The following is a 26,393-nucleotide window of genomic DNA, read 5'->3' as shown; positions in this document are numbered from 1 at the left end:
GATACCTGTTACGCTATCCAATCACAACTTCCATAAAACCTGCGCGGCGTCAAAAACACAAGGATCTTTTTCCATCTCTATCATCGACTCTATAATTTTTCTAGTTCTATAGGTTTTATGAAAGCACGTTAAAGGTGACGTTATGTCGCCTTCTGGGCTAACGTCATATCTTTGCGACTCAGTCTCTAAGCAACGCAGAAATGCCTTTGTTATGGCAGCGTGGCGGCTCCTGTTTCCATTGCTGCTCTTGCTGTCGGAGTTGTGGTCGAAGACCGAGACTGACAACGTCACTCTAAAAGCGGAAAACTCCACGGATGAAACGTCCCCCACTGGGACGGCCCCCAGCGAAACGTCCCTCCCCGGGACCTCCCCAAGCGGGACCTCCCCAAGCAGAACTCCAGGCATGCAGACAGAAGAAAGTGCTGGTGAGTTGGGAGGAAGTCTGGGCTATGTCCCAAAGGCATGTGCCTCTCTTTCCTTTGAAACGAATTATCCCCCTTATCGATTTTTTTTGTTTTGATATTTTTGCATTGTTTTTAAAATCTTTGCTCATGCTGCTTCTGTCTCCCACCAATGTTTTCTCAGGCTGCCCCTGTGACCTGCATCCAGGCTTCTGCGACATCAATTGCTGTTGTGATTCACACTGTGGTTCAGAATGCAACCTTGGTGCCCCTGGGTGTCCCTTCTCTTTCTGCCTTCCAGGCAGTACCAGGTGAATGTGGAGATTTTATTTAGGTTTCTAGACATCCTACCAAGACTGGAAGCTTCAACTGGTCTAGAAGGCAATGGCATGGACAGTGATGGGGCATGCCTCAGTATATCCGTGGGGCACCTCTGCTTTGTGAGCTGCACCGGTGCTTCTGGGTGCAATTCAAGGTGCTGGTCATCACCTATAAAGCTGTACATGGCATAGGACCAGGTTATTTGAGATACCTCCTGTCTCCCATGGCCAAAATGTGCCAGCAGAGTTAGCATCCTCCGGATTCCTTTGATTAAACAGTACTATCCTTTGGGACCCAAGAAGTGTGCCTTTTTTATGTGGCAGCTTCTGCCTCCTGGAATGAAATCCCCCTGAAATCCATGTGACTTCCATTCTGTTGGCATTCTGTAAAGTTTTAAGGACTGGCTGTTTTTCCAGGCCTAGGGTTAATATGAATGGAGGATTTGATTAGGTGTGTTGTACAGAATGACTGGATGCCATTTTGTTCTGTAGTGGTCTATTGTGTATTTAATTGCCAGCTGCTCAGAATTGGGCAGTACTTGAAATAAATAATTGAATCTAGAAAATATATTGGAATCGTAAAAAAAGCACAATTTTGGAATGGAGGTGCAGCTTTTTAATTGCTTTTAATGTTAAGTTTTATTGTGTACCAAAAGCCAAGTAACTTGAATTTAGCTCTATGTTTTGAAAGCCATTGTTTGATATATATTGTTAATCTGAGTTTGTGTAAACAATGTTCTTTAAGATAGATTTCTGTATTTGTATTGTTCCTTAGAGCTGTGAGTCGGGTGTGTTTGGAAAAGTCCCTGATTTTCCGAAATAACACTCCCTTCCATACTGAAATCCTTCCAAGTCCTGATGGATGTATATTACTCTTCTGTGTACAGTTAAATGATTGTAAGTTTGACTTTTTGTCTACAACAAATTATACTCTTTGATTGCAGCTATTCTCTGAATCTAATTTTAGGAATAGAAATACAAACCATAATGCTTATTTTCTGAAGATTAAAGGATAATATAATGGATTTTGTTTATATAGTTTCATTTTCAAACCTTGTGAAACAGGTGCATTTTTCATTTGTCATTATGGTATCAATTTTTCTAAACACTTTCCTTTTCTCTCTATTTTTCTGATAGTAAAATGATGTCTAACTCTTAGAATTCTATCTTCTGTCATAAAAATAAATCCACAGTATTAGAAGAACATCTTAATTTAACTATGAATAGTGTTGTATTATACTATAGGTAATCCTCAACTTACAACCAGAATTAAGCCCAAAATTTATATTGCTAAGAGAAAAATTTGTTATGTGAGTTTTGCCCCATTTTACAACTTTTCTTGCCACATTTGTAAGTGAATCTGGTTTCCCATTGACTTTGCATGTCAGAAGATTACAAAAGGTGATCACATGACCCCAGGACATTGCAATTGTCATAAATATGAGTCACTTGTCAAGCATCCGAATGTAAATCACGTGACCATGGGGATTCTTCAGTGGTCATAAGTGTGAAAAATAGTCATAAGTCATTTTTTCAGTGCTGTTGTAACTTCGAATGGTCATTAAGTCAGTCAAGGACTACCTTTATAAGTAGTATATAGTATAATACACTTGCTTTTCTCTGGAATAGTTTTTCCAATATCTATTTCATTAATAACTCACCTAGGAAAATTTGTACATCAAATTAATGTTGATGTATCAATAAATAAAGCCAATTTGTCTGTTACAAGACTCTAATTTTGTTACTGTGTAGATTTGTATTTCTGTTAAAGGGCAAGTGATCTTTGATTTGAAAAATACAACCTCTTTATACCTTATTCGCCAAATATATTCCATTATTCCATTTTTGCACAGATGCACAAATGCTTCTAGTCTAAACCAGTGAGATGGACAACTAAGGTGACAGAAAAGATATATACCTCTGACAAAAATATGAAAGAACTTTCAAAAAGTATTAGGTTTTATAGCCCAGATTAAAAAAAAGATATAGAGAGGGAATAACATTTATTACATTTGCAATATGGGATGCCCTTTTAACACTGTGATATTACTGTTGTGCTTCCCCTACCCATATTTTATTTTTAGCCACGTTGAACTATTTACAAGTGCCACAGATGGTGACAAAAGTAAATTTCCCAGTACTTTTAGCACAATATGGAAGGCCATCATTCATCCGTCCAGAACAAGTTTGGTCTTCTTCATCTGCCTTTTATCAAGTGAGTTGGTTCTTCGATATTTTTCCCCCAAGATATTTTTAGTAGTGAGAAAATGTAAAGCAGACCAGATTTAGATTTTTGTAATTTTAGCCTTATCTCAACAAGGTAAGACTTGCCTACCCTGTTTTCCCCAAAATAAGACATCCCCTGATAATAAGCCCAACAAGGCTTTTGAGCGCATGGCAATAAGGCCAAGTGCTTATTTCAGGGTTCAAAAAAATATAAGACAGGGTCTTATTTTCGGGGAAACACGGTAGTAGCTTGCAGTGTAAGATTATTTAATAATCATGTGAAATAGATGTTGGCTTAAAAAAAATCAAGTTAATGCTTAAGTTCTTTTTCTGTATGGGCTGTTCTAGGAATTAGTCTTTTTTACCTATTCTTTTTCCATTTCAGGTAGGGGATCCAATTCAGATTTATTATGCTGCCTCATCTACACTAAGTGTGCTTAAGCAACCTGTGGGCATTGGAACTAGTCAGATTTGCACTGATGAGAATCCTGCTGGTGAGCATTGAGTGTTTAGTTCTAACACCAAGTCACAATGTTTATTGAATTTGGTAACTGATTACAGGTAGCTCTTGATAAATAACTATTCATTTAGCTATTGTTCAAAGTTACAGCAACACTGAACAAGATTTAACAACTGGTTCTCTTAGCATCCAGCTTGCAATTATTACAATTGCAGCAGTCTGCTGTCATGTGATTACCATTTGTGACCTTCATTGCCAGCTTCTGACAAGCACAATCAGAGGGGAAACCAGCAGGAGGCAATCATATGACATCATGCTTAACAACTGCAGCTATCTGCTTAATGATAGCACACCAAAACTGCCACATCTGCCAGTGTGAGTTGGCATGGTCATATGACATGGTACTTTATGATACTGTCACTTAGTAACAGTGTTGCCAGTCTCAATTACTGTCATTAAACATTGTTAAGTGAGGACTAACTATTTTTTCAAGAAGCCACCATATGCTGTAGTGTTTTTAACGTTGCATAATTGATATCAAAAATAAGACAGAGAGAGAGAGAGAGAGAGAGAACATATAGTATATACATATTAAAAATATTAACTGCATTTTTGAACTCTTATGTCAACATTTCCTGTTTGTCTGTCTTTCTTTACCTCTTACAGTATGTTCATTTCTTAGGTTTCCTGGAAAGTAAAACTACCAGCTGTATTAGGATCTTTACTGACCTGATGAGCAGTTGTACCTCTGACCCTGCATTGGATGCAGCTTCATATTATCGCAACTTCAGTGTATTGCAGGTGTAAAATTTGACCTACCATGAAGCCTATTAATTTGCTATTTTGTTTATTATGGTTTGTTGCACAGTCAGCCAGATGTTTACACTGGATTTAGCATTTTTGCTAGCCTCTTGACTTCTTCCCAAAGACCTGGGATAGGCAAATGTGGATGTCATTGCAGGATGTAGGTTGCTCCAAGTAAAACTGCCTTTTGCTTGTAATTGATTGGTGAATTTGTCAATGCCAAGGATGTCCAAATGGTTATCATTGTTATTGTTTTATTTATTCATTTAAGATTATTGGCTGCACAACTTCAGTGAACTCTTATGCATATTTATTAGTAAAAGTAAGCCTGTATAATTTTTAAGTGTCAAAGAAAGAGGAGGAGGAGGTAAATTTAGTCACTACTTTCTTTTGTAGAAAATTAGAAATTTGGGGAAATATATTATCTATTGGCCTGTTACTGACAGGAGTTCAAGTCCTATAGAAATGTATTGTATATGATATTATTGTAAAAGACAATTATATCAACTAATATGAAATGCTAGCATTCTAGAAAAAGAGATAATACAATTAGTTGCAACAAATGTTTGTATTATCAACAGCACCTGTGAAGTTCTGTGATAACTAAGGGAAGAGTCCTGATTTAGACATAGGACTTTTTAAAAGATAATTATTTCCTTTGTTAAAATCAGGTGCATCTAGGGAGATATCTGTTAAGGCAGGTGATCTATGGAAACATTATGGGCAGACTCCCTGAAGTAGGTTTATGGTTAAAACTTTGGAAGTTGTTTTATATTTTATTTATGTGATCAGACCAGGGAAAAGATACTTAAATACAAATAAAATAGAAAATGGAGACATACATAGGCCTAAAATCAAGAATGTCACATCAGTCTAAGCCCTTTCTCCACAGTTGTGTTTTTAGTGGGTACAATTATATATAAATAGGAGACATAAAACTTAGATAATAGTATGTAGGATCAAAATTTACTTATAGTTATTTTAATGATAAAAACTCTATTTCACTTTCTTGCAGTTGTTAGATTTTAATAAACTAAATGTTATTATCCTCAAAATAAATTTCATCTTGTTACTTCCTAAACATGGATATTAATAATTCTATGCACTGAAGCAAGTAGAAGTCCAACAGCTCCTGTAGTGAAACTTCTGATTAGAATTAATGGTTTGTGCATGACTTATTTACAGAATAACCTGATCCTCAAAGATCACTTGTGGCAAGTTCCGGGAACCAGAATATTGTTAGATCTATTCCCTTGTAGAAAAATTTGGCTACAGATAGTCCCTGATTTACAATAATTTGTTTATTGATCCTTCAAAGTTATAACACCACTGACTTATGATCGTTTTTCACACTTATGACCTTTGCAGCATCCCCATGCTCACATGATCAGAATTTGAATGCTTGGCAATTGGCATGTATTTATGATGGTGGCAGTATCCCAGAGTCGTGTGATTGCCATTTGTGAGTTTCTGACAAAGGGGAAGCCAGATTCACTTAAGAATCATATGATTCAGTTAACAGCTGCAGTGATTCACTTAAAAACTGTCTTGCTTAGCAGGGGAAATTTTGGGCTCAATTGTGGTCATAAGTCAAGGACTACCTGTATTCCTAAGCAATCCTCCATTCCTACTGAGACAATGAGAGAAATTATGCAGAAAATTAGGCTGTAAAGAAGATTAAGACTTCACATTTATGAACTGTATGGATTTATGGCAAAATGAGGCATCCATGGTTTGGGTTTTGTTTTCTTTTTCAGGTCCCAGTCAATTTTAGCGATTTTCACCTCTTCGAGGTAAATTATATTAACTATTTCCATCTTTCCATTTCTAATTTAAGAAAATCCCATCTTGAAATAACATGGAATTATTTGGACTAATATGGACTGGGAAAGGAAGCGGGGTTCTATCTATATTTAAGAAATTAGATTTGGAATGATACTGGATTATGTTAGCCATGACTTGATGATTGGGATCAGAGGGTTCAGTAGTTCAGAAGGTAAGCAAACAAGGGAGTTCTTATGTAAAATTATTTGGAGTAATTTTAGAAATCTTAACATTTTAGAAATTTAGTAATTTTAGAAATTATAAAATTTTCTGATTTAAATAATTGTGATTGAATCATGTGAGGTGAATTTTTTAAAAAATTGAATATATGTTTTGTCATTGCCAGGTCCACATTATCCCACATTCGGAGCCTGCAGCTCCTGTGCTGAATGGTAATACATGCCACAATGTTGTTTCTGAGGTATTTAGCTACATCAGCAATTGCTTTTTTCTATAATAGAAAAGGGGCAAAATAAGCTAAAGCTTATTCATGAGCATATCTTGTTTTTTACTGATCTGTTTGATGTACTTCTAGGTGAATTATGAGATGGAGTTTAATGGGATCCACGGAATCCAAAAGGTTTACATTCAGTTCAAATTGACCAATATATCAGGGAATCCAGGAGTCACATTACAACAGCATTTTTCTCTGCATTTTGGGGTCAGTACTTATATCTTTAGATTGGGTCCAAAGTATACAACTAAACATTCTACTGTACTTAACCCAGTGGCAAGAGTTTCTGGATTAGTGTTTGTTGTGCATCTTGACAGCTTTGACTCTGTATAAATAAGATAAATGAGCCTTAGCACCAAGCAAGCTTGTAGACATGGTTCCATATCAGTTTCATGGCTTTACGCAATTGCAGAAAGATCTGCATTGTGGAAAAATTGTTGCAAGGATGGTGAAGAAGTATAGCTTCTTTTCTGTCCCACCAAAGTTTCAGACTTCTTAAATAAGATTTTTAAAAAAAAAATGACATTGGGCTATAGCACTATAATGCAGACTAATATTGGCAGCTAGAAAAGGATGCTATTTTGTAATAGAATAGCAGGCAGTTTTAAATATGTTTGCTGAAATTGAAGGGGGGAAGTATCCATTGTTTTGGAAACATTATTATCTGGCTGACTATTACCAGGAAAAAAATGGTAATCCACATGTTGCTCAACTACATGTGAGTTCTTGCAACAAACATTTCAATAGACCAGAACACTTCCTCACCAGTAATCAAATACCCAGATAAGCAGAAATTAAATCCAGGTAAACAAGCAGTAAAAAACAGCCTAATCAAGAAACTATGAAGAAGAAAAATATTCCCTACCAGCACTGACAGAGTGAGTTGCTGTAGATATACAGAGAGCAAACCCCACTCCCTTCTACCACCAAAGAGATTTACCTAGTCTGGGTGACAAAATAGCTGCAAGGAAACAAACAAGCTCAGAAAGCACTAAGAACTCAACAAGCACATGTCATTTAAAGGAATTTGTTTCCTATCTGTATGCTTTTCATATGTTTTCATTGTTGTACCGATTTATGATTTTGTTTCAAGTACTGTAATATATTTTAGTGTCTATATCTCTAGCCTAGATAGCTTTGAAATGACCCATTAAAATACCTTTTAATAATTCTATCATATTAAAGCACTTTGGGTTTTTTTTTTTAAGAAGAAAAGTTGGACAAATACTTTAAATACAGTGTATCAATTGAATAGCAGGTAAATATTAAAAAAGCCTGAAAAAATATTTGGTGGGTTTGAAACTCAGATATACCTAAAATATATGACTTCTAGAAATCCAAAAGTATGGACTGTCTTAAACATTTCTGTACAAATCCTTATTTTCTTCTCAATATTGATAACTTGGATAAACATAATTGATTATTTTTGCTTTTTCCCAATTCTCAGTCATTTCCATGTGGGTGTCTTTCATCCATGGATGTTCAATTGATATTATAAGATGTATTGTTTCATTCTTGGGTGATTAACCTCTCTGATAATTTCTGTGTTGCCTTGCAATCTACTTTTGTGTGGTATTTCAGTCTTTTACTTTAAAAAAAGTCTTCTTTACAAATAGGATCTTTACAGACACTGCTACAGGCAGTTTTCTTGCCACAGTAGGAGAGTAGTTTGGTATTGCATTTTTTCCAAGACATTTCTCAATTTTCCAGTTTCTGCTATTTTCCTGGTTCAGGATTCCATATTAGTGTCCTAAGCACTAAGAAGGTCAATCGGACACTGCCACCTGCTGGGCATTTTTAAAGAAGTACCAGATAACAGAAATGTACCGTATTTTCCGGCGTATAAGACGACTGGGCATATAAGACGACCCCCAACTTTTCCTGTTAAAATATAGGGTTTGGGCTATACTTGCCATATAAGACTGCCCCTCTTCCAATGCACACCAAATAAAAATTAAAAAACATCAACTGGCTCACCTACAATGTAAAAGCAGCTGTGCTAGACCCAAAATGGCCCCTGTAACAAGCAGGAACCTCACACAGCCACAAAAAGCCCCCCCCAAAAAACTTTCACACTCTAAACACACACAACACAACACAACTGGCTCACCCACAATGTAAAAGCAGCTGTGCTAGACCCAAAATGGCCCCTGCAACAAGCAGGAACCTCACACAGCCACAAAAAGCCCAAAAAACCAACTTTCACACTTTACACACACAAAATTCCACATACAGCTTTGTGAGATTTTGTGTGTTTGTGTAGTTGGAGTGAAACATTACAGAAACACACTAAATCTCAGAAAGCTGCACAAATATTATTTTATTTTATTTTATTTTTATTTTTATATGAAAGCTAAATTTTAAACTTCCTAAACGGCTTCCTAAATGCTAGGTCTAAAAAAGAACAACTAAAAAAACCCCAATTGACTATTTTTTTTAAAGCTCCCAAAGGGGAAAAATCTTACCCAATAGAACAGGGGTCTCCAACCTTGGCAACTTTAAGACTTGTAGACTTCAACTCCCAGAATTCCTCAGCCAGCTTTGCTTTGCTGGCTGAGGAATTCTGGGAGTTGAAGTCCACAACTAACTCCTTGCTTGATTGCAGGCAGGGAGTTGCTTGCTTGCCTGAATAGATTCAAGCAAGCAAAGCAAGGCAAGCGTTGCGATTAGCAGCTGAGGTAAGCAAGCTGGAGGGGGAAAACTTTTTCCCTTTTACGTGGTTTCTGGCGATCCCAGCTGAGTTGCAGGGAACTCAGCTGGGATCGTCAGAGCTGGGATCCTCAGAGTAAAAGGGAAAAAACTTTTTCCCTTTTACGTGGTTTCTGGCGATCCCAGCTGAGTTGCAGGGAACTCAGCTGGGATCGTCAGAGCTGGGATCCTCAGAGTAAAAGGGAAAAAACTTTTTCCCTTTTACGTGGTTTCTGGCGATCCCAGCTGAGTTGCAGGGAACTCAGCTGGGATCGTCAGAGCTGGGATCCTCAGAGTAAAAGGGAAAAAACTTTTTCCCTTTTACGTGGTTTCTGGCGATCCCAGCTGAGTTGCAGGGAACTCAGCTGGGATCGTCAGAGCTGGGATCGTCAGAGTAAAAGGTAAAAAACTTTTTCCCTTTTACGTGGTTTCTGGCGATCCCAGCTGAGTTGCAGGGAACTCAGCTGGGATTGTCAGAGCTGGGATCGCCAGAGCTGGGATCGCCAGAGCCATTTAAGGCTCGTCAGAGCCTTTCGGGCTGGTCTGCCTGGTTACAGGAGAACTACACCCGGCGTATAAGACGACCCCCGACTTTTGAGAAGATTTTCATGTGTTAAAAAGTCGTCTTATACGCCGGAAAATACGGTAGGTGTGCATGGCCCTGACCCGAGAAAGGTTAGACCACTTTCTTTGGCATTCTAAATGTAACATTCTCTCCCTACCCCTTCCCTGCCATTTTTCTGTTTCTTACAGAGCAGAAGATCTTCTTTGACCAAACGAAGAAGTGGAAATCCTGGCTATATCACAGGAGCACCACTAAGAGCTTTATATAATGGGATCCAGCAACATGTATGCTTTCTTGCTCTATATTAAGTTATGTTTCTCAATTGATGTGTGGGTATAAGTTTTAGATGATTGTCCATTGGAAAGCTTTTATTATCCAATAACTTAATTCAGAGAAGTTTTCTATTCCTATAGTTCTTGAAATTAACATATAATTGTATGCAAATAACACCGCCTGGAACCAAGTTAAGAAACTATATTGCATTTTTACCCACAACCACTAGTAAGAGTATAGTATTAACTACTTGCTTGTCATTTCTTTATTATGTGAAACCAGCAGTTACCTGTAATAGATTTTTGATTCAGTAATTCCAATACTTTTTTTAGTTTTAGATAATAGCAATTCCATACTTTTTTCTTTTTCTTCCTATTCCTTTTCTTTCCGGGGTAGGGGTGGGGGGTTCTATGTCTTTGTTTTTTTATTCTTTGATATCTATTCCACAATTTTCAAAAACCTTTTAACTCATAACAAGAAATTGTCTCTCTCTATTATAAAGTCAAGAGAGAAGTAGGAAAGTAGGATGTGCCTATTCTTAATTTTATGAGAGTATACAAAATGTATATTTGATATAGCATATTTGTATAGATACAGTTTTCCAGAGGTGTATTCAAGTTATTCATTACAGGAAGTCAACAGATTGTAACAGCTTAAAAACCTGAATTTATAGTGGTATGAATGTTTAGAACTGGGATTCACTTGGAATATCCTCAATTGGCAGTTTTATAATTATGGGTACAGGAATGCGGGAAATCATTCACTTGATAGATCAATTAGCAATAAATTTGACATTTCAGTTAAAATAAAAATACATGCAAAATATGCATAGTACCTTCATAGGAAAATACATTATTGCAGTACCAGTCAGAAGTTTTAATGACAAAAAACAACTTTGTGAATATAATAGTTGGTCGTACTGTGACCTCCAAATGCTGGTGGGCTGCCAAACTTTCCTATTTCTTTGTTATATTTATGCAGCAAATACAATGTAGAGGAATTCCTGATAGCTACCTTATTACTGTAAAACTTTTTAAAATGAGGGTTTGCCAAAAGAATAATGAAATCTTCACAAGGAAGAATTTTACTGGTTGACCTAAACCAGCAAGGCACTGAGTTTGTTTTTAAAACTTAAGCAGCCTGTTTTACTATTAAAAATTTGTTCATGTCATGGTTTTACAAATAATAGATAAATGTTGTATCTGGTACCAGTATCAGTCTGTAATTTGTTTTAGTGACTCCACTATATTCTCGTTTAGTTTTATAACACTCCCTTTCCTCAGGTAACCATTTTACAGAACCAAGCTAATGGCCAGTGCTCAGCAGCTGAGAGATTTACAGTACAATTTGGGGAAAACGTAAAAACAGGCTGCCAGTTCAGGTAACATTTTATATAGCCATTTACATTTTTGCTCTTCTAATTCAGGTTTCAGATGTACTGTATCTGTTTTGGCACATAAAGTGAAGAATTTTGCTAAACGCTATCTCCATCATATACTACATGTTCATTGAACATTGAAGGATTTGTGTATAAATATCTCCACAAATATTTCCAGATAATTACTTTCTGAAATTCCAGTTCTAAAAGGGCTGGATCTTCGTGTTGTCCTTCCTTTATAACTTATCTAGTTTTCCCATGTAGTTCTTTCTGACTGCATTAATAGGAATAATTTTTGTTCTGTTTATCTTTTTCTGTGTTTCATATTTGTGACACATGACGGCTTGGTCTTTTGCAGTATACCCTTCAAACCTGAGGAAAGAAGTTGTAATGACTTGCAGGAGCCATTTTACCAAGCCTTCGAAGGAGAACTCAGCACAGGGCATTTGGCCATAATTGGCAATGCTGATCCAGGCCATCCAGAGCAATGGACCAGAGTTTTTACCCAGAGGTGTAAATTGCAGGTAATGTGAGAAAGAACATCCAACTCCATTTATAGTTTCCTAATATACGTTTTGTCACAAGTACCAAAACAGACCCTTATTTTTTCAGCTATATCAAACTAGACATAATTTGTTGCAGTTACTGTACATTTACAGCTTTGTATTCAGAAAGAACTTTTTTTTCACTGGACCCAATGTGCCTGCTGTACATTGTTTGTTCTTTCCACGAATGGAGAGATGGAGATGACAGAACATTCTGTATCCCTTTGTAGTACTGTGAATTATGTTTTGTACTTGAATGTAAATGTTGCAGTAATTCTTACCTTACTTATGATTATCAACAGGAAGTGTTAGGGCTCCTGTTACCTAAATTTCGGTATCTTTTTTTTTTCTAGGATGGGCATTGTATGATTCCTGTTTCCCTAGAGATTCAGGTGATATGGTCAAATGTGGGCCTCTTATCTAATCCACAAGCTCAAGTGTTGGGTGCACGGTATTATTACCTCTGCAGACCTCTGAAGGTCAGTTTCACAGAATGCTGAATTCGAAAGTCATGCTAAACCATGATTTGTTTAATCTCAGTTTGCTGAATAAGTAAAAATATCCCGAATTCACATATTATGTTAGGCAAATGAAACAAATTGCAGTATATCTTAACATGTATGAACTCAGTATCTTAAGGTTATTTTCTGATTTTATTGGGTAGTTTTGAGCTAATGACAAATATAGTTCAGAGCTTCGTGCACAAAGCATAAGGAGATTTGGGCTTGTGGCTTTATGTGCTAGAATATGTAACCAAAAAATTTCACTCTTGAATTTGAATTAACCAGAATTCCTTCTTAAATCAAAATCTGGGGAAAAATTCTCACATTAAGTTCTAGTTAAATTAAGTGATTGTCTTGATTTGTTCATAAATTAGCATTTATACTAATCAGATTATCTGAATTCAGACATAAAAGAGAATTCTACTTTTAAAACTAAAGGATGCTTTATTTCATCAGAGGAGATAAAAATCATGTGTATGTATGAATTCATGACTTACTACAGGTTATATATGGAAGACTAAAAGAGCCAAGGGCCTGAAGTGCCCATTACATTTTATATTAAGGAAAGAATATTATGATAATAATGACAGAGATTCTAGTTTGTACAATAAATATTAAATAAAAGCATGCCATCAAATCATTCTGGCAACTGCCTGGACAAGGCAGTTGCCGGAATGATTTGAAAGCACAGTTTTATTAAATATTTATCGTAAATATTACAGCCTCTGGCTCTGTCATTATTATCATAGTGTTCTTTCTTTAAAATAAAATGTAATAGGCAGTTCTCTTTGGCTGGCTTTGTGCCTAAATAGCTCTGGTTCAATAGGGTGTAAGTGAATCTGTTCTTTTGGCAGAATGTTATAGTTCTTTAAAAGTCTTACGTAGCACAGAGCTTTCTGTTGCTACTTAGTGACTTATGAGGAAAGCAATCCAAAGGTCCCTGGAGATATAAAGTCCTCGAAAGTCAGAAAATCTAGAATCTAAATAATCCCTAGGTTCTGTGGACTTCCTTTCTGTATTTATTTTTACTTATGTGATGAAGAAAGTAATGATAAATCTAGAAAGGATTATCATTTTCTGTACCAATTCCTTTGTTATAAAATATCCTGTCTAGGAAACAGGAAGAATATTCATGACACACAGCTTCTTTTTATATCCAAATCCCTCAACAAATGCCACAGATCTTCTCTTAAATGTTCTATTCCATTTAAGCTGAAAGGAATAAACAGTAGTGTTAAATTATAATTAGTTCAGTAAGAAATGAAAGAGTTTCATCCTACATTTTGTTCCTATCCTTTTTCCTACGTTCTTTCCTCAAAACACTGGGTATATGGTAATAGCTAAATAATGTTATATACTCTGTTTTCTTTCAGTCTCTCGGTATATATATGAACATGTTGCCTTTGACAAGTACAGTTACCTTCACAGATGTTACCAAATGGCCAGAGTCACCTCATGGTCAACCTGACGTTTATAGGAAACTTCCATTTGATTTCTTCTTCCCTTTTAAAATGGCATTGAATGAAGCTGTGAATGGTTCATGCAATTTTTTGGGCACTTTGCTGATGTCATTAATGTTTTATGGAATATTTGTGAGCTTCTAATACAGAAAAAGAATAGCATTTCATGTAACATGGAATCAAAAATGGTTGCACAATGAGTGATAGAGCATTTAAGAGAATGGCTAATTCTCTTCCTAAATTCCTAAAGAAGGGAGGCTCTGCAACATCTATGTGTCAGATCATTGAGATGCATCTCAGCCAGTCTCAAGGTTGCATAGAAGGTTATGTGGACATCTTGTAAACCAATAGTCCATAATGTATGCTATGCATAACATTTAATGTTTAGCCCCTGACAGCAATTGTTCCATAAGTGATGCTGTTTCTATTTATGGATGGGCTGCGTGTGACAGGCTTGCTATCAGCCTGGGGGATGTAAAAGTGGGGGTCCAAAGCGATACTCGCAGGGGTTCTTTTTGTGTTCTGAAACCTCTGAATTTCTGTCTTCTGTGCAACTCCTTGCCTTTCTTCTGCCTAAAGGCGTGTTAGTGTTGAACAGGCATCTTTAGATTACAAGTGACAAAAAAATTCCTTAATCATGGACTCTTAGTATCTTTTTTCAAGATGAACTACATCAAAAGTATGAAGAATCCTGTAATTTTTAGTATATGTTTTTTCCTGTTGGGAATATGATTGAGATATTTGATAAATTACAATCCAGTAATTAATACAAATATTTATTTAACAGCTAATCTTTTAATTAAACAATGTTTATGCTGTTGTTGCTGTCACTGTTTAGAATACTAATTCTTCATTCATAGAATGCTCCAGTCTTTCCTAAAAGAGGGAGCCTGAAACATGAAAAGCTATAATATAAATCTATATAGGTGCCTTAATATCAGAATCACTCTTTAAATTGAAAAGATTTAATGATTATTATTTCATTAAAATAACATAACACACACAAGTGTTGTAATGAGTGTTTTCCACTCTCATGTTTTAATGTTTTAATTATCAATTACTATGTTGTATAAAGTTATATTTGCAAATATATGCTTTGCAATGGTGGTACACAGCGGATGTGACAAATTATATCATTGATCATTGTAGTTTCATATAATGTTAAAAATTCTAGCATGCTTTCTTTCAGTAATTATACTTTGAATTTCACTTTCCTCAAGCAATTGAACTAATTGAATTCTTATGAATGATTCTTAGCATTTTGCAGCCATACACAATAATGCTAGCCGCTCTTTAATATTTTAAACCACAGAGGTCTTTAAATCGTTTTGCTACCAAATTACTTTTATGTTAAATCCACATGAATGAATGAATGAATGAATGAATGAATGAATGAATGAATGAATGAATTCCTTGAGAAACAAGAAATATTATCAGGGACTAAATCAGAATGCACCCCTACATTTGATTTACTTAGCTTTAGGTATTCAGTATTTCAGAATAGTAATGGATCCCTGTGGATCTATAGATCTTTTAAGATAATAAAAAAATTAGGCTTAAGCTAATTTCACAAGAGGAATGAATAAAATAACAAGCATTTTAAACTGTAACTAGTTTTATCAAAACATGCATATATAGGAGACTAGATATTGAATTACCTCCCCACATCAAACCTATTTTGATGAAAAGAAGATATGAATTGGAAAAGATTTTAGGGTTTTAGGGCAAAAGAAGTTCATGTTGCAAGTACAAAAATATGTTGAATTAAAGTTGGATTTAATCTTTTTTTTTTGTATCTTATGTATTCTCATATACATATTATTCAGCTTTTTTACTTGAAAAAGTTTATAATGTAGCCATGATGATCAGCTAGAAAGAGGATGCTTTTCAAACTTCCAGCTAACATTTCAGAATCTTTTCAAGTTATATAGCAGACAAATACGGTGACCTTCTACCTTGTCAACTCTAAAATAAGGACATTGTATGAAAAACTAGTTTTAGAGTCCAAATAGGAGAGTTAACAATTTATGACTTTCCAGTTGGAGTGCAATAAGATAGTGCTTGGCCAAAAGCCTGGCTTCTCTGTTTTCAAAATACACAGGGTTGTAAGTATTGCTGGAATACTTGTTCTCAGCAACTGTGTTCAAATATGTTTGCCTTTTCACAACAAGCCCAAAGAAATCACATTACATTTAAATGATGTTCTAATTCTCAGCTCTGTGTGCTATGCTTGCTTTGGTTTAGTGACTCATTGTGATTTATAATCCATGGTGTAATTCATGGGTTTAGCATATTATTCAAAGTGCAATATAAGTTTGTATAAATAGGCTGCTTTTCGAAATGGTTAAGACACTAAGGCAGTTTCTCTGAAACATGTATGCACCAAATATTTCTTTCATGAAACTTCATTGAGCATATTATTAATAAAGTGCATAGTCCATATATAATCTCAAACCCAAACTTTTGGGATGCTTGGGTGAAAGGTTCCATATTGTTGCAAAGATATTGACATCTATCTGCGTAATCAAACTTAGTTTATTTCAATTCTTTTTTCATATGCAGTCTTTTCTTAAGTCAAAGAATTGATCAAAAGTATAGAATGTTACTTCATTATAAATCTTTATAAAGTTTATAAAGATTTAACTGTTTTGGATTATATATGTCTGTAAAGGTAAGTTGCTATGAGCTTCCATCAAGGAATCAAAATAAATAAAATACCACTGTGTAGCACCATTAGAAAGGTTATAAAATAGGAGATACCTTATTTCAGGATGTATGAACTATATCCATGATGGTGAACCTATGGCACGCGTGCCACAGGTGGCACACGTAGCCATATCAGTGGGCACGCCAGCTGAGCTCTGGTGCATATGCGTGTGCCGGCCAGCTGATTTTCGGGCCTTCTGGGCCCACCAGAAGTAGGGAAACAGGCTGTTTCCTACCTCCGGAGGGGCTGGGGGGGGGGAGGCCCGTTTTTCTTTCTTACCTGGCTCCAGATTCTCTCTATGCATTTGCGGAGGGCGAAAACAACCTTTCTCACTCCCTCGGAGGCCCTCCAAAGGTCTGAAACGGCCCATTTCCCAACTCCCGGTGGGACAGGAAGTAACGTTTTTTGCTGTCCCCAGCCTCCAGAGACTCCTAGAGAGGCTGGGGAACAGCAAAAAATGTCACTACCGGTCCCACCGTGAGTTGGGAAATGGGCCGTTTCAGGCCTTTGGAGGGCCTCCGAGGGAGTGAGAAAGGTTGTTTTCGCCCTTCCCGGATAAATAGAGAGGATTTGGATAAGGTAAGAAAGAAAAACAGACCTACCAGGCCATCGCGTGCCAGGAGCAGAGGGGGGGAGGGGGGGTTGCGCGCGCATGCGCAGGGCAGGGCACATAGAATTATCGGTGTGGGCATGCACGCATGTGACCCTCCCCCGTCCCCTCTCTCCTGGCACGTGATGGCAAAAAGGTTAGCCATCACTGAACTATATTCTGAGATGTGAAAGTAAAAAGTGAAATTTGACAATTATGTAAATTGATGGAAGAGCACCCAGAGTTTCGGTGTGCATTGTGGCTCAAGATTTAATCACCAAATTACATATTAGATAACACGGCAATGTAAGTTTTTTTAAACATTGTCTAATGAAAGCAATAAAATCTTTATTACAAAATTTTCAATATCTTCAAAAATTGTAAATTGGATTGGAATTTTAACCTGTATTTTACTAACTGTTTTAGATGTTAGAAATTGATGAAAATAATTTACTTGATCTGCACTTTTTGTAAGCATTTTAATTAAAGTATTATTTTTTAAAAAAACTATTCTGTCTTTTTATCATAACCCTCAAAATTATTACTTTTGTGTGAAGTCATTCTTTTTTATGTTAAAATTTTAAATTACAAAACTTAAAATGGTGCATTTTGCTAACTTAATACCATAGCATTAATAGCATTAATGCTGGTGAGAGTATATCCTTCCAGATATACAGTTTATCCTTAGTACAGTATATTCCTTCCCATCAAAAGTTAGCATTTATAGTAGCCAGAGTCATTGTTCTCACATTTAGTAAAAGTGTAGGAAAGCCATATTGGAATAGTAAGAGGAAATGCTTACAGATTTTATCACTTTCATCTTCAATTCTGTCGTGCATTTAATTCTGAGCCTTGGTGGCGCAGCAGACTAAAGCACTGTTAAGTAACACCAGCTGCCTGCAATTACTGCAAGTTCAAATCTCACCAGGCTCAAGGTTGACTCAGCCTTCCATCCTTTCGAGGTAGGTAAAATGAGGACCCAGTTTGTGGGGGCAATAAGCTGACTTTGTATAAAAAAGAACACCACTGGGGGGGGCAAAATCCCTACTAAGCAGATATATACAAAAGTATGAAGGCTATTGCTTAACGCATTGTAAGCCACCCTGAGTCTCCGGAAAAGGGCAGCATATAAATCGAACCAATAAATAAATAAATAAACTCATTTTATCTTTGTATTGCATGCTGAATTGTTTCCTGGAGCAGATTTTCAGGAACATTTATGCAGAAATCCCTAGTCATGTTTAATCAGAAATCATGTTTCAAAAAATTTACTTCTAAATCATTATCCTTAAGAATGCACCTTAGCTATATTGCTTGTATGTATGGTTCACATATCTGAGAATTAGCTATTAAAGTGCATGTGATTCCCAATTGTAGAATGGATTTCTCCGATTGGGCTTTAGCTACATAACATCATACAACAAAGTCCACTTTTGTTGACATTAGTTGTTTAAGCAGGAGGCCAACTCCCAAATGGGTAACTACTGAGTACAGCGTGTTTCCTGACCTGCCCCATGCCTCAAAATAATCTTGAATGTTGACTTCCCTTTTTTGTCTACTTACTTTTGTCTAAAAGTAAACCAATATTCTGATGGAGCAATAAGATAACATATTAATATTTGGTTTAGACCCAAGTTGTCACTTTGTGTTCTTAGTTGTGAGGCAGCTGCTGACTATTAGGTAGTCATTGCATACAATATATTTCCAATCCAGATAGTTTATATTTAACAGGGACTACCCCTTCCATTTGTTTTGAAATAACAGATTCCAAATGTGAGCATAGTCTGTTTTTTCAAAAGTGATAAAGAGGCACTGAATATAGCTTTATATTCAGCTGCATGACTTATCTGTGCTGAGCAAAGTGGAACAACAGTGAGCAAAACAAAATTTTTAAGTACTGCAACATTCAGATTCAATCAAACATTTTTAAAAGGGGCTCATGGGAAACTATAGTATGTTAAGGTACAGTCTCTAAGATCACAGGAGTATATATGGTCTCTGAGCTTATTCAAAAGTTGCTGCCAAATCTTAATTTTAATTCAATTATCCCCAACAGGGATAATTGAATTAACTAAGATTTATTTTTTATAAATCATATGTAACTTGGGAAATAAACAGTCCCTGGTTTAAAAAGGGTTGTATCCTACTATATGTACTATATCTACATTTTACATTGTAAAATGTAAAACACATAAATAATGGGAGCACTCTTGGATAGTGGATTATGTCTCATGTGTTAGAGTAACAAGAAAGTTTTTATCCAAGTGTATATCCCAGTGCTGGAAAACATTTATATATAAGGTTTTTTGTTTTTTGTTTTTTGCTTTAATTTATATGCCGCCCTTCTCCGGAGACTCAGGGCGGTTTACAATGCGTTAAGCAATAGCCTTCATACTTTTGTATATTTATACAAAGTCAGCTTATTGCCCCCACAATCTGGGTCCTCATTTCACCTACCTTTGAAAGGATGGAATGCTGAGTCAACCTTGAGCCTGGTGAGTTTTGAACTTGCAGTAATTGCAAGCAGCAGATGTTAATAACAGTACTTTAGTCCACTGTACTACAGGCTCTTCCTGTATGTATGTATGTAAGGTATGTATCTATGCATGTGTGTGTATATGTATATGTATATAATACACACACAGCAAGCATAAACACACATTTATTGAATTTTGTGCCACACTACAATTAAAAAATTATTATCAGTTTACACATACACACTTCTTTCCAAAAAATTACTTGAAACATCCATAGTACAAATAAAAGCTTTGTAAATCAATATAATTTATTAAAATTACATTCCGTTGTGTCCTGAGTCAGTTGCAGCTTGCAAAACAATATATGTATTAAATCAATATACATCAATAGCTAATTCTAAATTCTAAATATTCTATGACACAACTATTTTTAGCATTCCTTAAACATTCTTCACAAGGAGCCATTCTGATTTCCAATCGAAAATGCCATAGTACCAAAGCTGCTACTGAGAAACAGCACCTTGTTTTCAGCCCTACTGAAAACAGCCTTCAGCAGCTATTTTTCCTGGGGTGATTTTATAGCTTAGTCCAATTCCAGTTGGAATAAACAATCCTGAAGGTAATTAGGTGCTAAGCCATAAAGGGCTTTATAGATCATAATAAAACCACAGGAATGATGGGTGCACAAAATAATGTATGATATTGAATATATTAACATTGCTTGGAAATGGAATTGTTACAGATTTTGAACATGATTGTTAAAATGTATAAACTTTTATTAAAATTTGAGAGAGAACAAGTGAAAGAATGTATAATAAAGTGAGATAAAATTTGGTCATAATATACAGATTGAACAATGGGAAAATATGTGTTGATAAGACTGAAATTTACATTATATTACAGTCTTAAAGAGAACAATGATGTACCATTGATATAACATCAGAAAAATTATGTACATCTTATAAAGATATTAGAAATGTGAACCAGAAAGATCATTTTATCTTTCTTAGCATGCAAAAAGCTACATTTACATTTATAGGTAGTCCTCAAATTACAACAGTTCATTTAGTGACCGAAGTTACAATGGAACTGAACAGTCACTAACAATCGTTTTTCACACTCATGACCATTGTGATGTCCCCATAATCCTGTGATCAAAATTCAGATGCTTGGCAACTGTTTATTTATGAGCGTTGCTGTGTCCCAAGGTCATGTGATCACCTTTTGCGATCTTCTGATGAGCAGTCAATGGGGAAGCCATATTCACTTAACAACTGTGTTACTTACTTATCAATTGCAGTGATTCACTTCACAACTGTGGCAAGAAAGGTTGTAAAAGGGGGCAAAACTCACTTAACAAATGTTTCACTTAACAACAGAAATTTTGGGCTCAATTGTGGTTGTAAGTTGAGGGTTATCTGTACCAACTTTAACAATTGTGGTACTTCACTTAACAACTGTGGCAAGAAAATGAAGCAAAACTCACTTAAGAAATGTCTCACTTAGCAACAGAAATTTGGGACTATTGTAGTCGGAAGTCGACTACCTGAACTGCTGATTGGAAATCCCTTGTGAACTTTTTGGGTAAAACAAAAAAAAAAAAGAACTTGGGATCTATGGTTTTGAAGTTTCAATAGGATAGATTATAGGAAGAAGAGTAACAATGTAACTTTAGAGAGGAGTAAATTCATAGCTGTACTTATACCTGCAGTAAAGATTGAAAACTGCTTTTTTCCTTTTCTATTTTTCCATTCCGTTTGTTTTGCACATTTTAACTTGTTTTTAAAACTTTTGCATTTTTAAAACTTAAAATCAAATTATATTAAAAATGAAAAATATTTGCGCTGCTCTAATTCTCCAGATTAGTACAGAAGTTAAGTCTACCCACAATAAAAGAAATGAAACCACGGGGTCATATTATCACTGACTCCCCCCCCCCATAGTCGTTCCAGCCTGCTAAAAAAAGAGCCCTGGGCGATTTGAGAATATTTTTGCTTGTTTCTGCCTAGAGCAGTGTTAATCAACCTTGGGAACTTTAAGATGTGTGGACTTCAACTCCCAGAATTCCCCAGCCAGCCATGGCTGGGGAATTCTGGGAATTGAAGTCCACACATCTTAAAAGTTCCCAAGGTTGAGAAACACTGGCCTAGAGCAGTGTTTCCCAAACTTGACCCTTTGAAGATGTATGGACTTCAACTCCCAGAATTCCTCAACCAGGCATAGCGGTTGGGGAATTCTGGGAATTGAAGTCCATGCATCTTAAAATAGCCAAGTTTGGGAAACACTGGCCTAGAGGGAAGTCCTCCTTCGGAACGGACAGGCTGAGAAGCCTGAAAAATGGGACGAAACACAGTTGAGTTTGCCCCAGAACTGGCGCGCTTCATCGAGAACCCTCACAACGGGGACTAACTCAAACGAAAGTTAGCAACTACCACAGGCCAGTAATCAATGGATCCACTGAGCCCTGCAGCTCGCCTTTAAGCTCATAATTCACAAGGCATAATTCAGAAGGCAGCGACCGACACCTCGGAAACAAGCAAAACACAGCAGGAGGAAAAGGGATGCCACGAAGCAATCATTGGAGGGGGTGGGGCCTGAGGGGGCGGGCCATCGGCCGGAAGTCCTTCGGCTGACAAGTCTCTGCTGTCCGGCGGATTCGCTGGGCGCGTCGCGTGGCTTCGGCTGCTGGTTCGGAGGTTGGTAAGTGATGGGGGCAGAGGTGGCTGAGCTCGGTCGGGGGCTATCGGGGTCCGGTCGCGTTGTCCTTGCGCTGGGCGGTGCTGCTGCTGCTGCTGCTGCTGAGGCTGGGATCTCGGCTTCTGCTTCGGAGTGGGCGAGGGTCGACATAGCCTCTCCTTCTAGCGAGGAGGAAGACGCGTTCTTTTGCAGAGTGTCTGAATGCTTCCATCAATCTCCCTTTCCCAGTCGGGGGCCATCCGTATCTCTGGAGACCAGAGTCCCCAAGCCTCTGTGGGCGACGGCTACCTGGTTAAAACTTGGAGATTGAACTCTCAACACTACAGATTACTGTACCCCCCACCTCGAAATTGCATGTGGAGGGGCACAAGCTTTGTTAGTGATTGTGGGATGTAATACAAGAGAGCCTTCTGTAGGATTTTAAAGAGAGCAAAAGCACCACTAAGCGTACTCATTTGCCAGCCTGAAACATGAATTTTAGTAACTATGGCTAGCATTTTTGTCCCCAAACCAGGTTTTTAGTAAAAGCTTCATCCAGTGCCCTTCTGATGTATTGAATAATTAGCAAGGCTCATTACAGGGGTTGAAAAAAAATTCAGGGCACCAGATTGGAGAAGGTTGGTTGCTTTGAGAATGTGCATTGACCTTGTAGTAGGATAATGCAACAATGGTATCAGTTTATGTTAAAAATTCATTTGATATCCAGTGTTTCATGTCAAAGAACATTTTGCGAAGCAATTTTAATATCAGAGAAAAGTTAATCGCAACATTTTCAACATGAGAAAGCTGTAATATCCTATTACAATCTCACTTTAGTTGGCTGTGTGGCTTGATAAAAGTTTATGTTAGACTTTCAGGAACTTTGAGATAAGATCCTTGTGCGTAGGTAGATTTCAGAAGTGTTATTTAGAAAAAGCAAAGACGTTATTGCTTAAGAAATGGAGGGAAAATGTGTGTTTGTTTTATATGCTGGCTGTTTGAGGAAAAAAAGATATATATTTCCAGATTTCATGACCCAACTATGGCATCTTACATACAGTAATGGGAGCAGACTGACAATTTGTTACCTTGTGCTATAATATAGCAGCACAGTTATACACATTTGCTGCTTAATTCACTATTACAGTAGGAAACCTTTTTGAAGCAGGCCTTGCTTGAATATTTAAAAATACATAGTTGGTTCCCTCAATATATCTCCATAATGCTTCCTGCCCATCAGTGATCCCAGCTTACCTTTGCCCTATTTCCAGGCACCTGGCATACTTTCAAGTAAATGGCATGTAGAATAGAATAAGCTGGAAGGGACCTTGGAGGTCTTCTAGTCCAGCCCCCCTGCTCAAACAGGAGACCCTATACCATTTCAGACAAGAGACTGTCCAGTCTCTTCTTAAAAACCCCCAGTGATGAAGCACCTACAACTTCTGAAGGCAAGCTGTTCCACTGGTTAATTGTCCTCACTGTTAGGAAGTTCCTTCTTAATTCCAGGTTGCTTCTCTCGTTGATTAGTTTCCATCCATTGTTTCTTGTCCTGCCCCCTGGTGCTTTGAAGAATAAGTTGACCCCCTCTTCTTTGTGGCAGCCCCTCAAATACTGGAATGTTTACAGGTAGTCCTCAACTTATGACCACAATTGAGCCCAAAATGTATGTTGCTAAGCAAGTCAGTTAAGTAAGTTTTTCCCCATTTAATGACATTTTTGCCACAGTTGTTAAGTTAGTAACACGGTTGTTAAATGAACATTGACTTTGCTTGTCAGAAGATCACGAAAGTTGATTGCATGAACCAGGAACCCTGCAACCATCATAAATATGAACCAGTTGCCAAGTGTCTGAATTTTGATCATGTGACCATGCGGATGCTGTAACAGTTGAAAATGTAAAAAATAGTCATAAGTCACTTTTTTCAGTGCTACTGTAACTTTGAAAAGTCACTAATGAATGGTTATAAGTAAGGATTACCTGTATTTTCTAAGAATGCATTTAGGGCTTACATAGGGAAGAGAGATATTTTTGTAAATAAAGAAGTTAGAAGGAAATATGCTTTGCTCATGTCAGTTTAACTTAATCAGAATTATCTGAAAGCATGGCAGTGTTACAGAGCCTTGCTGGTACAGTGGTCTAAGCACCCTGTTATTAACACAGCTGCCTGCAATTTACTGCTGGTTCGAATCTCTCCAAGGCTCAAGGTTGACTCAGCCTTCCATCCTTTTTAAGGTAGGTGAAATGAGGACCCAGTTTGTGGGGGCAATAAACTGACTGTATAAATATACAAAAGTATGAGGGCTATTGCTTAATGCATTGTAAGCCTCCCTGAGTCTCCGGAGAAGGGCGGCATATAAATCAAATTAAAAAAAAAAAAAAAAAGGGAGAAAACCTATGGTTTTATCACCATTTTTTGAAATAACTAGGTATAGACTGTTTTTAAGCTCATATAAGTACACATCTGAATAAAAATAAAATCTCAGATTATTTCCTGCATCTGTAGTCAGGCTTGGACAGAAGTCAATATATATTTGATAAATAAATTCTGCTATTTTCTTCAAATAAGAAATAGGGAGGTGGGAAATTCCGTATCATAACAGTTTGGTGAACTAGACCAGAATTGTTTATCAGATGCATCAGTTTTAGGGTGAGATGAAAGTTCCAAAGTGAGGGATTTTCCAGTTGGAGCCAGCAGGCAGATGTTGAACAGATAATAATACAGGTGTGAACTGCTGCAATGTAACAATTTTTTGAAGAATACTAATCACATTTCCATCTTATACCAGAGATGGAAAATTTGTGAATCTTTCAAATGTTGCTGGAGTGGTACTTCCAGCAATCCCAGTGATCATGTTCTAATGGTGAGAAATTCTGAAAGTTTAGCCCCAACTGGACAGATACACATATCTGAACTCTATTATAAATATAGCCAATTTTTAAATGACAACAATTACATCTTACTTTATTTCTCCTGTTTACTCCTGCCTTTGATCTGGAATTTTCCTGTTGCTTTATGCTACTTGATTGGATCCACGTGTAATTAGTGGGTGGGGGCAGCAGTATTTTTCCTTTGAAATGTGAGGCACAAGCTACCACAGATTGCCAGACTGGACGAGTTGGATTTGTTATAGCTTGCTAAGTCCTGCACTAGAATTTTTCCAAAGAGAAATAAACCAATGCCATACAGGTAAGTCCTGTTTTGACATCAGATTAATTTTTGTCTCCTATATTAAATGTATGTTTTCATTTCGTCATATGTGGTTTTCATATAATTTAGCTTGAAATTACATTTTAAATATGTAATTAGCATATTGTACAACAAATTTTGAAAAACATCTTTGTGAAATGATTATCAATTTACACACTTTACTTTTTATAATTTATTTGCTCTGATTAAAGAAGCAGTGACCTCTGTCTTCCACTAAAATAATTTATATCTTTAAAGAAGGTGTAGTAACAGTGAAGGACTAGAATTTGCAAAATAGAAACTGACATTTTGGGGGTAGGAGGGAAACAAGTTTATCAGTTTTCTATTTACTTCTCATTGGCTGAGATATAAAACAAGATAGCAGAAATCAGTTGCAATATAATTGTAATGTTGAGAGTGGAAATTGTATGCACATTATAGAATACTATGTAATAATAGAATCTGTAGACATTCAAGTATTGCAGAGGTTTCCCCGAAAATAAGACCCAACAGGAAAATAAGTCGTAGCATGATTTTTCAGGATGCTCATAATATAAGCCCTACCCCCAAAATAAGCCCCAGTTAAGATTGTCAGCCAGATGGATGCATTTAGTACCATATTTCCCCAAAAACAAGACCTAACCAGAAAATAAGCCCTAATGCGTCTTTGGGAGCAAAAATTAATATAAGACCCGGTCTTATTTTCGGGGAAACACGGTATAATTAATAATTTGGGTGAATTTAAATATAAATTGTTGATTATGGGCATAAACTAGGTAAGTTTGAGGCTTGTACATTTTCATTCTATTCTTTATAATGAGAGATTTTGATTCTTTTGTTTTCAAATTCACTTAA

General features: G+C 36.6%; 3 protein-coding genes across 11 annotated transcripts in view; 2 read left to right on the top strand and 1 right to left on the bottom strand.

Annotated features, from left to right (window-relative positions):
• The window catches only part of ENTPD1 (ectonucleoside triphosphate diphosphohydrolase 1), a 57,917-nt gene extending 57,744 nt beyond the window's left edge, over positions 1-173 (bottom strand). For 2 of the 3 annotated variants that reach the window (XM_087872769.1, XM_087872771.1), the window contains exon 1: positions 6-91. The gene's annotated coding sequence lies outside the window, so the exon portion shown is untranslated. Of the gene's footprint in view, positions 1-5 lie in introns of all 3 variants that reach the window. The other variant, XM_087872768.1, reaches the window with a different exon arrangement.
• TCTN3 (tectonic family member 3) lies at positions 171-17,704 on the top strand. Of its 2 annotated transcripts, XM_034439816.2 has the most exons (14): positions 171-425; positions 586-712; positions 1,497-1,618; positions 2,806-2,936; positions 3,333-3,441; positions 4,090-4,208; positions 5,969-6,004; positions 6,382-6,456; positions 6,571-6,696; positions 9,931-10,026; positions 11,299-11,396; positions 11,752-11,917; positions 12,292-12,417; positions 13,815-17,704. In XM_034439816.2, the coding sequence occupies exons 1-14, from the start codon at positions 212-214 to the stop codon at positions 14,043-14,045; spliced, it is 1,776 nt and encodes a 591-aa protein (XP_034295707.1). In that variant the 5' UTR covers positions 171-211; the 3' UTR covers positions 14,046-17,704. The 2 variants fall into 2 exon arrangements, with proteins under 2 accessions (XP_034295707.1, XP_034295708.1); XM_034439817.2 differs by lacking the exon at positions 5,969-6,004.
• Positions 17,705-21,912: 4,208 nt separating this feature from the next.
• ALDH18A1 (aldehyde dehydrogenase 18 family member A1) overlaps positions 21,913-26,393 on the top strand; it is a 28,640-nt gene continuing 24,159 nt past the window's right edge. The window contains exon 1 of one of the 6 annotated variants that reach the window (XM_087872763.1): positions 21,913-22,374. The gene's annotated coding sequence lies outside the window, so the exon portion shown is untranslated. Of the gene's footprint in view, positions 22,375-25,138; positions 25,539-26,393 lie in introns of those variants that run through there. The other 5 variants (XM_034439808.2, XM_034439809.3, XM_060682811.2 and 2 more) reach the window with 5 other exon arrangements.

This window comes from Pantherophis guttatus, chromosome 6 (assembly GCF_059756535.1).
Source record: "Pantherophis guttatus breed Tessera chromosome 6, ASM5975653v1, whole genome shotgun sequence".
Lineage (NCBI taxonomy): Eukaryota > Metazoa > Chordata > Lepidosauria > Squamata > Colubridae > Pantherophis > Pantherophis guttatus.
The sequence above is the reverse complement of the archived record's forward strand: the minus strand, read 5'-3'. Positions and strand labels throughout refer to the sequence as shown.

Excerpts from the sequence above, each read along its gene's own strand:
- TCTN3 (XM_034439816.2), top strand. The coding sequence starts at position 212 with ATGGCAGCGTGGCGGCTCCTGTTTCCATTGCTGCTCTTGCTGTCGGAG. Across the intron at positions 3,442-4,089 it reads CACTGATGAGAATCCTGCTG|GTTTCCTGGAAAGTAAAACT; the intron begins GTGAGCATTGAG and ends TTCATTTCTTAG. Across the intron at positions 12,418-13,814 it reads ACCTCTGCAGACCTCTGAAG|TCTCTCGGTATATATATGAA; the intron begins GTCAGTTTCACA and ends GTTTTCTTTCAG.